Here is a 17820-nt window from a genome sequence, read left to right on the forward strand (position 1 = left end):
AAAAATATAAAATCAAAAAGAAACTAAATAAACACAAAGAGGCCAAACCTTTCCACCAGTTAAACCACCAACAACCGAAGTAACAACACCAACTGCTTTGATTGTTAGTGTTTTGATTCGAACAATACGTGGGATCTTTACACCATTTAGATAGCATTTTACTTGTGGAATACCGCTGCCAGCGGTTATAGGTTCAATGTATGTGACAAGAATTGAACCCAGACCAACAGGAATAATACTCAATAAAATCCAATACAAATATGGAATAACAACGTCACCGTGAATACTTCCTTCTATAGTGGCAGTTACATTCGTGGCTGCTACATTCGAATCGATAACTAGAATTAAAATAAATAAAAAATGTACATGTAAAATACGACAAACAAAATAACGTATGTACATATGTTCTTAGCCAGTTTAGTCTCTTTAACATACGAGGGGTGTCAAACAATTCGTAGAATAAGAGACTGGAGAAGTCAGGTAAGAAACAGTTTAAACTCCTATTATTTTGACATTCATTAGGGAAAGTTATACCAAGTTTTGTTAAAAATGTGTCATTAGGTATTGCTCGTTGAGTTTGCAGGTTAATTGGAGAGACAAAATGAATTTACGGATAAAGTTTATTTTCAAGTGATCAAGTTCTTGACTTAAAAAGAAAAATGCACGACTGGGTTGCACGTAATACTCTTGTGTAAAAAGTTGATTGGAATATTAAAGCTTTTTAAATTTTTTAAAAATAATTGACAAAATAATATAAAAATTGGTTAAAAATTACTAAAACACCGTTTACATTGTTTTTATACGCAAACAAATTATGCCATTTAATTTCTTGAATAACAAAGCATTTTTAGAAAAAAAAAAATGAAATTCGTTGTAGCCATTTTTTAATACATAGTTTTGTTGTTTTTTTTTTATGTACAAAATTTAAAGAGGCCATTAAAGAAGCAAGATTCAACAAGACATAAAAACAAAGTTTCAATAAAATTCATTGGTCGGTTTTAAAAAAATAATTTATAACATTTTTTTAATCAAAAAATTTAATTTTAATATCAGAGTAACTATAAATCGTTTTTGTACAAAAATGTTCCTTGAAATTGGTCGTGTCGTTTATGAGGAAATCAGACAGCAAGAAAACGGTTCTATGGAAAGAGTACTGTTAATAAGGGTCCGTAATATATTTTTTTTTATTTCAAAATATATATTAACCGGCCTGTTCTCTTCAAATAACTGTGTGTTTGGATAAGGTGATGACACATCAACCAGTTAGCATTGATTTATTAAAAATTTTCCTCAATATCGGACCGAGGATTTTAAAACCGTATTAACACATTTTTGCACTAATATTAGTCATTCTTTGATATCGTCGGTCTCATAAGGAAACCTCGTAACTTTTTTTCGAAAATGACTTTTGAATGCCATTTTTTAGAAAATATGTCAGCCGAGCAACCAAGAAAATTTGAAGTCATTCCGAAAACTCTAAATAAACTTAAATTCAAATTTTGCACAGCTAGTTACTCCCCAACTACTCTGTAGTCTCTCTATGAGGCCGACGATTACTTTTGAGAATACAAAATATGACATCAACATATTATCTTTTCTAAATAGTTGGTTTCACTGGAGATGTATTAATGGCCAGTTCTTCGGAATGTTGCATCCAAATGTTCACGATAACCGGAGCAACTTGTGAGTCCATGGCTATTTCATCAATTTTCAGATATAACTTTTGTACAAGAAATATCAGGAAATAAGAAAAAATCAGCTAATTCCAGTAATTTGGGACGCCTTCAGGAGTGGGCAATTTCAATTTTATAACTTGTAAACATTTTTTTATTGGTACATTTGCAAATAAAGATGTCACATTGAAACTAACCATTACTATTGCAATATTAGCATTGTTGAATGTGTGAAGTAAAAATTGAATTGTGTATATATCTTTTTTTAATATATCATAAATAATGCTCTGTCATTTTCCCTGGGCTTGAAGATATTCATGTCTTTTAGTGAATTCGCTCCCGAGGAGTTGACTGGATTCGCGGTAGATTCGCATTGGCGATATTTTGTTATTAGTGAATTCGACGAATGAACTCGTGACTCGTGAGCTTCTCGCATAGAAAAATTGTTAAACAAAAATTCCAATCGTTTGTGCACTTATAATTTTACGATAGATCTCGAAATGCTCCGTGTTCTGAAGGAAGAGTACTCGGACCGCGACCAAGAGCGTACCAAGTTCAAGTCTTGGTTGGGGCCATTGCAATTTTTACTTTTTTTTATAATTGTAGTGAAATAAAAATAAATAAATATGGACACTTTTTGTTTTTTTTTTTTACTTTTTATGTTTTGTTTTTATTAAAAAAACTGCCGATTCGTAGCAAAAATCCCGTAATAGCAAATAAGTTGAACAGAATGTCGGTCGTGCAGGGTCTGTTACCGTTCATCTTTCTATCGTCGAATTCACTAATAGCAGAATATTCAAAAATGATTGAAACTGTCACTTTTTCCCATTCGTCGAATTCAATAATAGGGGTGATTAATCTTAAAAATCCGACCAATAAAACTCAGAATATAATATTTTAAAGCCAACCACTTCAAGAATTTGTTCGAGAGTTTTCAAACAATTCAAACTAATGTCGTTTTCTTTCACTCCAATGAGAGTACCCTTTTAGTACTTATTTTTGCACTTTTGAAGGTTTTGTGTTCTTTGACGCCACAAAAGTGCAAAAAAAAAACTACTCCGGAATAATTTTGTACTACGGAGTACCCCGGATTTACTCCACATTTTTAGTCAGATTTACACCGATTTGCACACACACTTATGAATTTGAAGTTTGACATTTTAAAATTTTGTTTGAAAAGTGAAAAATGCGAAAAGTTTTTCTTTCAAACTCTATTGTTATTAACAAAAACAACCTTTATGAATATATTTTTTATTGTACTATATTCTGCCAGATATATTTCTTCTATTTTGTTCGTTAATTCTTTAATTTTTCCAAAATGAAATTGAAAACCGAATAAAAAAAATTTTCAGCCAGTGCTCTTCATCAATAAAAAAAAATCCTGTGCCAGATAAAAAAAAAATCCTATTTTGTTTCTGCGATGATGGGATATTTTTATTTTACAATTATGAAACTAAGGGTGTGTGTTAATAGGGGGGTTCACATTGACTAACTTACCGGACAGACCAGCCGCCGTTTGGTCTGATCTGATGCTGTTTTGATAGTGTGAACACCCATCCGACGACCTGTCCGGTTTGCCGGATGGTTTTCAAAAAATTTTGATTTTTTGGTGGTCGGACGGACATGTTAGTCAATTGAACGACATGTCTGTCCGGCAGACAGTGATAATCCATTCTCTTGAATTTGAGAGCAGAATAGGTGAAAGATACATTAAAAATAAGATGAAAAATGGGTTTTGATGAAAATTGTCTGATGAGTGTGAACGAAAAATATAATTCAGCCATCAGGCCAAATGACAATCGGTCTGTCCGGTAAGTTGGTCAATGTGAACCCCCCTAATTAGGCTGAAAAAACCGATCAGAGGTATAATGAAAAATATACCAAAATTAAAACTAAGTCCGCTTCTACACGAAGACATAAAGCGCGAGAAGCACATAAGAGCAAGGGAGAAATAAAGTTCGAAGAAAAGGGAAGGAAGATTTTTTACCGTGAGTCTCCGGTAAAAAATTTTGTGACTCTTTTTGACGTTTCTCTTTGATATTGTTCTTTTTTTTGCTGTTCTGCTTTATTTTATTTCTTCGGTCGCGGAGTCTGCTTCGTCGGTTGAGTATTATTTGCGTGTATACTGTATAGTAACGTTTTTAATTTATTAAATTTTCGTGGCACATGGACCCCACTGGAGTTGTTTTTTTGTATATTTTGGTGTTTTTTTTTTTGAATTAAAATACATAGTCTGCTTCTACACGAAGACATAGACGCACAAGATGCACATAAGAGCAAAGGGGAAATCGATCTTTCTCTCTCCCTTGTCATCTTGTGCGTCTACGTCTTCCTGTAGAAGTCGTCATACGAAAACAAGAACAAAATAAAACCAAAGAAAATAGTTGTCAAATTTGCGTCTTGAAAAAAATACTACGTGTAGAAGCGCGCGACGCACCGAAACGAAAATCAAAAGGAAATTCGAACATAATTTCTACGCCTTGCATCTTCGTGTAGAAGCAGACTTATCAACGAACGCTTATTATGCTTCATATGTTAAGTATCAATATTCATTTTTTTTTTTCAATTCATAAAATTTGTCCCTAGGCCTGTTATCACTATTTTTTTTCAAGGAAATTATCCATTTTTGCCTTGTCACACACACAATTACAAATAAAAAAATTACTCTCATTATGTTCTTTCACTCCAGAAAAAGGAGTAAAAATTTAGAGTACTCCGTTATAGAGTGAAAGAAAACGACATAACTAATGTCGTTTTCTTTCACTCCAATGAGAGTACCCTTTTAGTACTTATTTTTGCACTTTTGAAGGTGTTGTGTTCTTTGACGCCACAAAAGTGTAAAAAAAAATTACTCCGGAGTAATTTTAGTACTACAGAGTACCCCGGATTTACTCCACATTTTTAGTCAGATTTACACCAATTTGCACACGCACTTGCACACGCACTTGCACACACACTTATGAATTTGAAGTTTGACATTTAAAAATTTTGTTTGATAATTGCAAAATGCGAAAAGTTTTTCTTTCAAACTCTTTTGTTATTTACAAAAACAACCATTATGAATATATTTCCTATTATATTATATTCCGCCAGATATATTTCTTCCATTTTTTCGTTAATTCTTCACTTTTCCCAAAATGAAATTGAAAACCGAATAAAAAAAATTTTCAGCCAGTGTTCTTCATCAATAAAAAAAATCCTGTTCCATATAACAAAAAAATCCCATTTTTTTTTCTGCGTTGATGAGACATTTTAATTTTACAATTATAAAATCAAACTAATAGTAATTTCGATTGGCAGTCCGGAATCATTCTGAAAGCGTTTTATTCGCACAAAACTGACAGTTTTGTATGAATAAAATTTTTTCAGAATGATTCCGGACGCTTCCGGACTGCCAATCGAAAACGCCCTAAGGGTGTGTGTCAATTAGGCTGAAAAAACCGATCAGAAGCATAATGAAAAATATACCAATAGTAAAACTAAGTCCGCTTCTACACGAAGACGCAAAGCGCGAGACGCACATAAGAGCAAGGGAGAAATAAAGTTCGAAAAAAAGAGAAGGAAGATTTTCTACCGTGAGTCTCCGGTAAAAAATGTTGTGACTCTTTTTGACGTTTCCCTTTGATCTTGTTCTCTTTTTTTTTGCTGTTCTGCTTTATTTTATTTCGTCGGTTGCGGAATCTGCTTCGTCGGTTGTGTATTATTTGCGTGTATAGTAACGTTTTTAATTTATTCAAAAGTTTTCGTTGCACATACACCCCGCACGGGAGTTGTTTTTTTTTTGTATATTTTGGTGTTTTTTTTTTAATTAAAATACATAGTCTGCTTCTACACGAAGACGCACAAGATGCACATAAGAGCAAAGGAGAAATCGATCTTTCTCTCTCTCTTGTTCTTATGTGCATCTCGTGCGTTTACGTCTTCCTGTAGAAATTGTCATACGAAAACAAGAACAAAATAAAACCAAAGAAAATAACTGTCAAATTTGCGTCTTCAAAATAATAATACGCGTAGAAGCGCGTGACTCAACGAGACGAAAATCAAAAGGAAATTGGAAGATGATTTCTGCACCTTCCGTCTTCGTGTATTATGCTTCATATGTTATTAATATTAATTTTTCTTTTCAAATCATAAGATGTTTTCCCTAGGCCTGTTATCACTATTTTTTTTTTCAAGGAAATTATCCATTTTTGCCTTGTCACACACACAACTACATAAAAAATAATTACTCTCATTATGTTCTTTCACTCCAGAAAAAGGAGTAAAAATTTAGAGTACTCCTTAATAGAGTGAAAGAAAACGACATAAAAATTGAACATGAAAACTCAAAATCGGCTTGAAATTGTTGTTTTAAAATGCTTTTAGTTTCGGTTATAGTGGTTGGCTATTCAAGATAAAAGTCTTCAGACTCAGGGAAAATGATAGAGTATCATATTTTGCACTTAAAAGACACATAACATTTAGACAATCTATATAAATTGTTATGCGTGTTTGAAGTTCATCAGAAGGATAAAACTTCAATACTGCCCATAATCTCTTAAAGGAAAATATCCCTCGGATATTTATGAAATATGGAACAAAAACTATCATTTATTTGAATTAAAATTTGGATCTGTCATATCGATAGCATATTTGTATTCTATTTTGTGTTTAATTTGTTAAATTGTGAAAAAAATATGAAATTATTATGACAAACCTAAAGAAGAGCACACAATTTTTATCATAAAATTTCTAGTTTCCTCACCCAATTTTTACTTTTTCCAAGAGTTGAGAAATCTAAAGTTTATCAACTCTCGAGTTGAGAATCAAAAGTTGAAAACGCCAACTAGGAGTGAATAAAACCGAATTCGGAAGTTGAAGATAAAATTCCTCAAGTTATGTTTGACTTCGAGTGAAAAAAATGGCCCTAAATAGGAATGAACGTCTAGTTTTTTTTTAAATGCGTATTTTAATATTGTAGGTCTTGCCGTTGTGTTCAAAATATTTTTTTTTTGTGTTTGAAGTCATATTGTGAAAAAAATTCTTTTTCTTCACAAAAAACTAAATTTTAATTTTAAATAACAATACGGCAACATCGGCAATTTTCAATCTTTTCAGGGGGGTCATTCCGTAATTTTGAAAACGATAATCGAATCGATGAAAATCGTTTTACAGTTTGAGAATCTTTAAAGCTATTTTAAGTCAATTCTGATTCAATATTTCCTAAATAGTTTATATAAATAAAAGTTTTCGAATCCTTAGAAGTCGTATTAGTCTAGGTGATTAAGTAGTTGCCTCTTACTCGGGTGTCCGAGGTTCGATTCTCAAAATTGAAATTGTTTTTTATTTTTTTATTTTCTCAATAATCGTCAATAATCGTCAATAAATAAACGATAGCTAAATAGGTCTCGTTTTTGGAGAATTTATTCGTTTTTGGATGCAATATTTGATTTTTTAAAAGTGTTTATTAATTTATTCCAATCACCGATTAATTTGCAAACTCCACTAACAAAAAAAAATATTATTGATTAATTTCTACGAATAACCATAATGTTAGAGTAAATTATTTTATTTATTTATGTGTAACAAAAAACTTTATGCATTTTCCAAAATTATATTCAATGTATGTAAGTTTTGACTTTTGGGTCATAAAAAAATTCATATTGATCTAGCTATAGCAAAATTTTTCGACGTTTAAACGCATTAATTTTGGAAAATGAAAATTTTCAAAAATTATATAGGTACGATACAATTAAGAAGGCAACTTAGAGACAAATCAAATCCTTTGTCTCTTCCAACGCATAAAAAAATGTACATGACCATTTTGTAAATAATTCTCACAGATTTTTTCAAAACTTTCGCCTATCCAAAGAAGCGTTCGTTTTAGTATTAGAAACTATTTATTTAAATAACGGCCGCCGTTCAACATACATTCCGGCTATATCTTGTTGATACACATATTAAAATAATTTATTGTAACATTATGGTTATTTGTAGAAATTAATCATTAATATTTTTTACTTGCTCTATAGGGCAAGTATTGGTTTCGTGTAAAAAAAAAAATTGAGGTTTTAATCAAAACCAACATTACGATGTTGGAGAATTCCGAAAATGTGGGTCTCGCAATTCCGTCCGTCCGTCTGTGCGTCTGTGCGTCCATCTGTACACATTTCCACAGCCTAAATGGGTGGACAGATTGTCTTCAAATTTGGTACAGATGATTTTTGTGGAATTCTGAAAGTTGGTTTTTTTTTGTTTTTTTATATCTCGTTTAGAACGTATACCTCCGATACAAAAATATACGATATTGCGAATTTCTCAAAGACGGCTCTAATGATTTTGATTAAACTTTGTATACGTAATATTTAAAGCAGTGACAATAAAACTGCATTTTTATTTTTTCTCAAAAAAGTCAAATAACAAAAAAAATTTTTTCATTTAACAAAATTTTGCCCTAAATGTCGGCTCTTCCCCAATATCATTTTTTTTTTTTAATTTAGAGCCAGCTTTTAAAATCTACAAGTAGACTAACATAAAAGTGTTTTGAACTGAAAGAGCAAGTACGTGCGACCCCAGTCGTGCATTTTATTTGTTTGTGGAGTTTGCAAATTAATCGGTGATTGGAATAAATTAATAAACACTTTTAAAAAATCAAATATTGCATCCAAAAACGAATAAATTCTCCAAAAACGAGACCTATTTAGCTATCGTTTATTTATTGACGATTATTGACGATTATTGAGAAAATAAAAAAAAAAAAAAACAATTTCAATTTTGAGAATCGAACCTCGGACACCCGAGTAAGAGGCAACTACTTAATCACCTAGACTAATACGACTTCTAAGGATTCGAAAACTTTTATTTATATAAACTATTTAGGAAATATTGAATCAGAATTGACTTAAAATAGCTTTAAAGATTCTCAAACTGTAAAACGATTATCATCAATTCGATTATCGTTTTCAAAATTACGGAATGACCCCCCAGGTTAAAGTATATTTAATTAACGACGTTTGAAAAAGATCTTTAGTTACTCCACTATTCATAATAGTTTTAAACGAGAACAAAGGAGTGGTATAAATTAACAATAAGTCCAGTGATTACTGAACCAACATTGTAATTTTTTACTTGATAGCACGTAAGTCGATAACTATGCTGACATACATTTATGCATGAATTCAAGCAAAAGTTTTAAATTTTGTATAACTTTTCAAACCAACTACCTATACATAGTTTAAGGTAACCTGCGCTTAAGTGGACCATTAACAACATAAAATTAAAACTTACCTTCTTTGAGGAATTTATATTTCCTCCTGGACAGCTCTTCAATAACAATATCAATGCCACAAGCAATTAAAGCTGTAATCACACCAATTTGTATAAAAATAAGCCATCTGACGATGTCTTTTCGTGGCGAAAATCGTTCAGTTCGTTTTTCTTGTTCATTTTTATGTAAAACATTTTCACAAACTTCATAATCGAGACTCTGTTAAAAGTAACAAAAATGTTGTTTTATCATAAAAAGTTGAGAATGTAACAAAAATGCATTTGAATCGAATGACTCACCTCGTAAATATCTTTGTTTTGATTTGATGCAGTTTGTAAAGTTATTGCAAAAGTTGGATTTTCAACATCGGCTTGTGGTGAACGACTGCCAGTTGCTAAAGATCCTGATGGAGCAGCAGGTAGAACATCATTCTAATTAACATTTAATTGAGTTAATTTTATAGACAGACAAAATAAATAAAATAAAAGAAAATAAAAAACAAACCCTTAATATGGGATCATCTTCATCGTTTGTTGGAATTGGTTCTTCGTCTGAACTTTCATCGAGAGTTATGTGTTTATTTTTTGATTTCATTCTTACTAAATGTTGAATGTTCTTTACAAAAGCATTAGAACAAACTTTTAATTATATTTATTGTTTATTTTTATCGTAAAACTTTATCTTTTGGAGGCGTTCCGGATGCAGAAATGCAGTATGTGAACCTTCAAATTCTATGCAAAGACGAGAACGGAGATAGAACGGGGAGTCCCAGTCAAAATGACATTTCTGACAGATGTCAAAAAAAAAAAATGAATTTTAGGGTGGTAGCAGAATGCAGTGCTGCCAAAAGTTACCACTAGATCTGTTCGGCAACTTTTTTATATTCCTACTATTTAGCGTTTCTACGCCTACAACCTCATAAAACGTAGAAATATAGAACACAGAGTATCTAGTGAAATATGAGTACGTAAAATAAGTACTTCCTTTCCACTGAATAAGGGTGGGCACTCCAAGAGGATTCAGTTATTTAATTCCTCTACATAAAAATACTTAGGCTTCACGTATGCATCAAATGAGAATTTTCCTCCAGGCTGTCATAAAAGCATTAGGTTCGTTCGTTGTGAGCCTTAGGGTACTTTGAGTCGCTCCGAATTCGTAGTGAAGAGTTTTTTGTAGCTCTGTTTTGAACCAGAGTTATTCGCTCTGTGTTCGCTGTCATCTGAGAGCGCGCTCTGAAAAACCCTGGGTATTTTATCAGAGCGCGGAGTTCAGAGTTTTCAAAATCAAATCCAGCTGTTGTCATTTTAGAAAAAAAAAATGTTTGGTGTGCGAAATGTGAGTTGTACTTTGTGGGTATAACATTTGTAAGGCAAATATGAATTTTACACGAAATTAACGAAATAAGAAACTGAATTAAAAAAAAATTTTCAAAACCAAAATCAGCTGATAAAATGAAAACCCGAGTAACTCTGATTTTTTTGAAAGTTGATTGACATGACTCAGAGTCCCCTGGAGTGGGCAACAACAAACAGAACTATTACTACACAGGCTAATTTTTGCAAAAAAAAGTGAGAAAGAGAGGACATTTTCAAACGCTTTTTATGACAGTTTTTCCGACAACAAAATTTAAAATAATTATGTAGAAAGCTTAAGCTGCGTTCCTTTGGAAATATTTATCTACTTTTTAGTACTTAAAGCTGCTTTGAACTACTTTTTCAGTATATCAAAGTAGTTCAAAGTAGTTTTAAGTACCAAAAAGTAGATAAATATTTCCAAAGGAACGCAGCTTTAGTCTTTACTTCAAAAACAATTTTTGTTGTTTTTTCCAAAAACAAATAGCGCTACCCTACTAGCAATTTTGCTTCTATAATGCTTTACAGAAGCAACTGTTGCATCTGTAAAGCTTTATAGAACCAAAATTGTTTGTCGGGTAGAAAGAAATTTAGGTCATTGTAGTTAATTTTAGGTCATTGTAGTTAAGGCTTAACTTCAATGACATAAAAAGTAAATAAGTGGAAAATTTACAAAAGTATTAACTTTTGTTGGAAATATCTCAGGAACCAGACTTAGAAGAAAATTTTAGTTTTAAGTTATGAATAGAATTTAAAGAGACCTTTCTTCTGATGTCTCACTCGATGCATTCGGAAGAAATTTTTAAAAATGGAATTTTTTTTGGCAACCTTGATTTTTGCTCAAAAATCTGAAAAAAATAAATTTGTAATTTTTGCAAAAGTAGAAATAGTAAATATTTTTTTTGAATAAAACAAGAATATTTCAAAAAGCAAAATATATTTTATTCAAATCAGATTATATATAAAAAATACGTTTGCTTCCAATGCATGAAACTGCATTTACATAATAATAATAAAAACTTAAAAATGTTTTAATTCAATTATTGAAAATAATAAAAAGTAACGAAAAAAAGAAAACTTAAAAATAAATTATTATTTCATGGAAATAAATCTCGACCAGCGATTTAAAAAAAAAAATGTTAATAATTAGGATTGATAACGAAATCCTGGATTAAGAAATTTGAATTTAGCCAAATCCAAAAATATACGATTTGTTTCAATTTGATTGCGAGTCCTCATCTCGTGTTGTATATTTTTCAAAGAACCCTCCACTCTTTGGAGAACATGTTCCCATTTGAGATTTGACATTTGGTGTGTTAATGCTAAAATGTCAAAGTGTAAGTCAAAATGTTACAAGTTTTGGATTTTATTTTACGACTTACGACTTTCACAACGCCTAGAATTGGGAGTAGTAAGATCCATTGCTTGTTCATTGTCCAATGATGAAGATGTTTCCTCTTTGATAGTTGTAAAATATATCGGAGTTCTTTGGATGCCCATATTGGCTTCACTATCACAATGAATTTCGGTTGCAATCAAAATTTGTGGCTCATTTTCACTTGGTATGGGTGATTGTGTCTGTAGATCAAAAATGTCGATATATAGTTTGTAGATTTCACGACCAATTCATAAATTTTATTTTATTTATGAAACTTACGTTATTTGTGAACACTTCTTCAGATGGAGCAGAATGAGAACTATTTCTGCAGCTATAGTCAATTGGATGAGCTATGTTTTGGCACTGAGTTGGTATCATCTCCTAAAATTATAAATAAATAATATGTACTTAAATTGTTTTATCAACACAAGACACAAAACGAGTTTGATTGGTATCACAGGAATAGGACAGTTTAACAGTGAGGATAAATAAAAAAAATTACGCATACACCACAGTGCACCTGTGAGAAATTCGACAAAAATATTAATAAAATATTTATTGCACACTTTTGCATTTAATTTTTTTTTTTCAAGCAGATAATTTTTTATTAGAACACAATTTTTTTTTCAATGCAAAATATATTTCAGTTGGACAACAAATGCATACAAAAAATTATTTCTTACAAACCTGGATTCAAACCATGTAAAGAAAAATATGACACATTTATTGCTTTTGAAAATAGAACAGGTCTTTTCTAATGTCACGGGTGGGACAAAAAAAAGGAATTAATTTTGATTTGATTCTAACAGAATCTCTGCGAAATTACTTCAAATTTTTATTTTTGAGTTTCTAAACAGGAATCTGAAGTTATCCATCTCAACATCTTGCGCCAAGCATTAAAAATATTAAACAAGTTCAACAATATTAGGGATTAAAAATATTTAGGAAAGTTTCGCGTCTCAGATTGGTTATTAGGAGCTGATCAAAATTCTGACTTCAAAATTGTGCTTTTTTAACGGAAATTCTGTTTTTCAAAATTCTATTTTTTTTTTTTTATAATCTATTTTTTAGAATTCTGCTTTGTAAAATTCTGCCAGCAAGATTTTAGACAAAAAAAAAATCTGCTAATTTTTGGTTTTATTTTTCGCATAGCAACTTTAGTAGGTACATCTCTTACTGTTTGTTGTTTAACTAACTTCAATATACCGTTAGGGCCAGTTGTACAAACGTGGTTCAGCCTCGGATCAGGAATTTAACTCTCCGATTTCGGCGGATTAGCAGTGGACCAACTTTGGTTCAAGGATGAATTTAGCTATTTCAACCTATATGGACCTAGAACCATTGCTAAAAATCAATTTTACCACCGAATTCAGAAGATAAAAGTTGCTGAACCACGGATTAAATATTTGTACAACTGGCCCTTATACTTGTCAGAAACGATGTAGTGTACCTAATACAAAATATTACTTTCCTTATAAAGGATAATATTTGCGCAAAATTTTAAACGATTTAGTAAATTGCTAAAGCCATTTAGTCAGTTACTAAGTTAAAAATCCGTATTATATTTAGTTTTGATGTTTTTAAACAAATTCTAAACAATTTAAGAACAAGTTGATTTGGTAGCACAGATTTAAATCTGTTGAAAAAGTTAAGCCCAGAGAATTCTCCAAGGGGCTAAAGTGTTGTTGTATTTAACATGTAAATTGCTTAGCTGTGTTTTTTTTGTCCAGTGGTAATAAAAAACACACCTCATATATTATTGCATACTTTTCTTATTAAATTTTTTGAAGATTCATTTTTATATATAAATTACTAAAGTTTTAATTATTTTTCAAAAATATTTACCATTAAAAACCTCTTCTTACCTAATATTTTTAAATGTATTGATTTATCGTACACAAAATTAACATACAAAACTTGACATAGTAAGTAAGTGATCAAATAAGCGGCAAATTTTGTGAGAAGATGATTTTAAAAAATTGAGCAAAAAAAAAATTAAAAAAGAGTTTTCAACATGTTAAAAAGCGTGTGCTTTTAACATACTCCAAAACCCTTTTTTTAATTTTCTGCAGAATTCTGTAGAACAGAATTATGAAAAACCGAATTTTTAAAAGCAGAATTTTGAAAAACAGAAATTTGAAAAGCAGAATTTTGAAATAAGAATTTTGACTCCAGCTGAATCTCTTAATCATCTTATTTCTTTCGGAAAATTATCCATAAAAAACTATTTTTCATTTTAAAAAAATTACATTTTTGTTGTTTTTTTTTTTGATAAATAAAATCTTTGAGTTTTTTTTTTTGAAATTGTGGTTTTAGGTGTTGGGTCAAAATTCTGACTTCAAAATTCTGCTTTTTGAACAAAAATTCTGATTTTTAAAATTCTGCTCTTTTTCTATTCTTAATTTCAAAATTCTTCTTTAACCTGTTTTATGAAAAAAAAAATGTTTTCTTGGCTAAATTTTTTTCGAATTCCTCAATTTGTTCGCTTTCCTTTTTTTGACTCAGATAAATATCTCCTACGAATATGTATAAATCTTGTATGTATGTCAAATTTGCGTATGTAGGTACACGACCGCATCTATACACATTTATGTAGTTTTTGAGCAAATTAATTAGAATGTAGAAAATTTCTCTACTAACTGAACATGAACACTCACATATTTTTAATACGAAGTTATTTTTTTTAAAGTAAATTCCTCGCAAATTGCTCAAATTATAATAATTATTATTTTTTTAAATTTAACAAGAACTTAATTTTTTAATGATTTTCTTTGTAATTTTTGCCTACTTTCGACTTGAGAAAATTATATAGATTTACACCTATCAAAACTTTAGCCCATTCTGAAAGCCCCTCTAAAGCCAAAATCACCCATTAATTGCAATAATATTTACCTATTTAACTTTTAATAAATGCACCAAAATTTTATAAAAAAAAATGTTTAGGTAATATTTTTATTAAACTTTATTATGAACTTACAAGAGTTTCTCCAGATCCAGAACTTTCCTTCTTAATTCGTCCTCTAATGACAAGCTTTTTTGCATTCAACAAGCGTTCACGTCGTTCCAACAACGATCCAACTTTCATTTCATGTAATTTACCCAATAATTCTGGATGTCTTCTCTGTAATTTTTTTTTATTAAAAAAAAAAATTAGTTTTATTATAAAATCTACCAATGTCCTTTTTTTATAAAAAAAAACTGCTAGATACATTATTTTTAATTTAAAATTTTGGCTAAGCCAAAAAAACTTACTTTAATATGCATGTGAAAATTTCCTGTAGAACGAACACTACCCCGATAGACCCGATCTGCCGGGCAACTGGAACATCTCACCGTAACATTATCTCCATGTTGGGTTAAAATTTCATAAAGTTCCCCATTTAAGATATATGGAATGCTAGGATCTTTCAGGGATTTTACTTTAACTCTTGCCGAGATAGATGATTCCATTTTTATTCAAAGAAAAATATAAAATATTTAACTTTACTATAAAATACTCCTAGGTAATATGAGATTAAAACAAAAACCCTGTTTTAAGAACTTAAGGTATTTAGTACCTCACGCGTGGATTAAGTAAGTTAAACTGCCTAAAATCGAATGCGTAAATACGAAGGGCAATGAACAATCTGCAAGCTCACTAGTTCATGGTTGCCACTTGTGGATAAAATTAAGCTTACCAAGATTACGTTTCAGAACTTTTAAGCTTATAGTTAAAAAAGTGTTGATAAATAGGAAAAGCTAAAAAAAAAAATGGCGTCTACGAGCTTAGAGCTAGTACCAGATCGCTCTTAATTTTAGCTGACATTTTTTTCTTTGTTTTTCCTGACTTATTTTTTGTCCTCTTGATTGTGATATAAAAAATGAGACAATTTTGTATGGTAACTAAAATTTAGCTCGATCTGCGTAGTAGGCTTTAAAGTTCAAATATCTAAACACTTAGTTTCAGTACGATCAATTTCGAGATTCCAACTGAAATTTGCTTATCAGAAAAATTTGATCTCGGAATTAGCTCAGAGTTAACCTAAAAAATTTGATGAGGTTATATTAGGGGTAAAGTTATATGTGTGAAAGATGTTTTTCAAATTAATCTATGCCAAGGCTAAGATTTTATTGTTTATTGCCTTATTGGGCAAATTTTGTTTTAACTTCCAATTTAAAATGTTATATGAAAAATTGCCAAGTTTTTTCTTGGAAATTTTTCATATAACATTTTAAAATTTAATTGACAAAAATCTAAAACCAAATCTACGAACTTGGTACACCTTTATATCTCAGAGCATTTTGTGCCAGACTTATTTAAACATAAAGCTGCGTCCACATTATGTTGATCAACACCCTTGGTCAACAAAATGGAGTAAATGTGGACGTGTTGCTCAATAGTGCTGCTCAACTTTTGTTGACCCGAACGCAACCCGATTGAAATCGGTAAAGATTATCGAAAATGACTTTTGGTATTGTGAATTTCTATCGATCGACAACTTTTGTCGAAAATCGATCATCGAAAATGAATTTTGGTGTCTTGAAATTGTATTGTGAACGAAATGTTTTGTTTTATCGTTCGATCTTTTTCGTTTACAATTGCTTTCGACTCAAATCGAGTTTATAGTTCACAATAGCTAATAGCAAATATCTTTGTCGAACATCTTTGTGTAGGTATTTAGCAATACCAAAACAGATATTTATCGATTCGATCGACTTTTATCGCATTGAAAGTTGAACGACACTCGCAATAAGGGCCAATAAACTTAAAAGAACTTGGCTCATTTCATGCTTCATACTTCTATTGAGATTTTATTACTCTTCAAAGTCTTGTAGAATTTTAAATCTATTGATATTTGGCTATAATATTTGATAAATATATGTAGAGCGAAAACGTACAGCTGCCATGCCCTCTGGATAGAAAATCTCAAACTAAAAAATTTTCTTCTGTATAATTCTACGAAAGTGAGAAGTACTCTGTAATGATTGATTGAAAAAACTTAAATTTAAAATTATGTTCCTTTGAATAAACTACCAACTCAGTCATTCTACAAAGTTGAGAAAAAAATTATTTTTTTTATGAAAAAAACTCGTTACTTATATCTTCTATCAAATTAATTTATTTAACCAAAGTGGTAATCATTCCCATTTTGCGTTGTGGCTCTTTAGTTTTTAAAGTTCCGCTAGATGAAAATATAGCTACATAGAAAATATAGTTACATATATTTTGTTGCTATGATGGTAATATCTATTAGTTGACCGTTTATCTCTTTTCAATGCACTTGACTCGTTGTTCTCTTTGCAAAAGAAGTTCAAAGTCAAAGTTCATGTATGTCTTATTATGTATCCCTTTAAGTATGTAGGTGATGACTACCTCCGCTCATACTACGAAAAGTATATTCTCAAGGTTTTTTACATAAACCGTTATTATTTAAAAGAAGAAACAAAAAAAAATGAGAAAAGATAACGATAGAACAAATGTAAAATTTTTTGTAGGTATTTACACCTTAGTATAGTGTGTCACAATTCATAGATGAGTTGATGGATATGTATTTGTTTTTTCAATTTTTTTTTTGGCAAAACTAGGGTAAAATTAGACTTAGTGGCTTGGGTTAGTAATATTTTGTTTTTAAACTGAACGCTAAAAATGTTTTCGCTATTTTTTCAATGAAAGAATATTGGATGGGTATTCATTTTTTACTTTTCCATTTTTTTTTTATTGATAACACTGTGCAAGTCGAAATCTTTGACAAGTGCGCTGTCGGCTGGTTCCCCCTATTTCGGATTTTTCGATTTACGACTGCGAACAAATTTTTTTCGAAAGTTTTTTTTCAATAAAATTAAGCATTTTGCCCGGTTTAAAGTCATTTTTCTTGTTTATACCGATAAATCGAAAAACTAATGATGCCAATCGATTTCTCAGGTCCGAAATAGGGGGGAACAGTCAACAGCGCACTTGTCTCAAAATTTTTTTTGAAAAAACACTTGCACAGTGTAATTACCTGAACCTCAATACAAAAATTCATTAAAAATTTACTTACTGAATTCTCCAATGCTCCTGCTTCGTTTAATTAATAAAATTTTTTATGTATCTCACAGTTATTATAAAAAAACTATTTGCCTCAAAAAATTGAAACTACATTATTATTTCAGATTTTTGGTTTTATTATTCGCAGAAAATTCATAAATCCA

At 30.5% G+C, this 17820-nt stretch overlaps 2 protein-coding genes across 2 annotated transcripts in view; both read right to left on the reverse strand.

Annotated features, from left to right (window-relative positions):
• LOC129907173 (H(+)/Cl(-) exchange transporter 7) overlaps positions 1–9680 on the reverse strand; it is a 41115-nt gene extending 31435 nt beyond the window's left edge. The window contains exons 1-4 of the mRNA XM_055983261.1: positions 9424–9680; positions 9219–9350; positions 8940–9138; positions 49–338 (exon numbers count right to left, since the gene is read on the reverse strand). Coding sequence (XP_055839236.1) covers positions 49–338; positions 8940–9138; positions 9219–9350; positions 9424–9513 — 711 coding nt within the window. The 5' untranslated portion in view covers positions 9514–9680. The remainder of the gene's footprint in view (positions 1–48; positions 339–8939; positions 9139–9218; positions 9351–9423) is intronic.
• A 1511-nt stretch (positions 9681–11191) lies between these two features.
• LOC129907187 (protein stand still) overlaps positions 11192–17820 on the reverse strand; it is a 123201-nt gene continuing 116572 nt past the window's right edge. The window contains exons 2-6 of the mRNA XM_055983284.1: positions 14902–15152; positions 14627–14770; positions 11929–12030; positions 11654–11849; positions 11192–11593 (exon numbers count right to left, since the gene is read on the reverse strand). Coding sequence (XP_055839259.1) covers positions 11418–11593; positions 11654–11849; positions 11929–12030; positions 14627–14770; positions 14902–15099 — 816 coding nt within the window. The 5' untranslated portion in view covers positions 15100–15152 and the 3' untranslated portion in view covers positions 11192–11417. The remainder of the gene's footprint in view (positions 11594–11653; positions 11850–11928; positions 12031–14626; positions 14771–14901; positions 15153–17820) is intronic.

The sequence above is a fragment of the Episyrphus balteatus genome, chromosome 1 (genome assembly GCF_945859705.1).
Source record: "Episyrphus balteatus chromosome 1, idEpiBalt1.1, whole genome shotgun sequence".
Taxonomy (NCBI): domain Eukaryota; kingdom Metazoa; phylum Arthropoda; class Insecta; order Diptera; family Syrphidae; genus Episyrphus; species Episyrphus balteatus.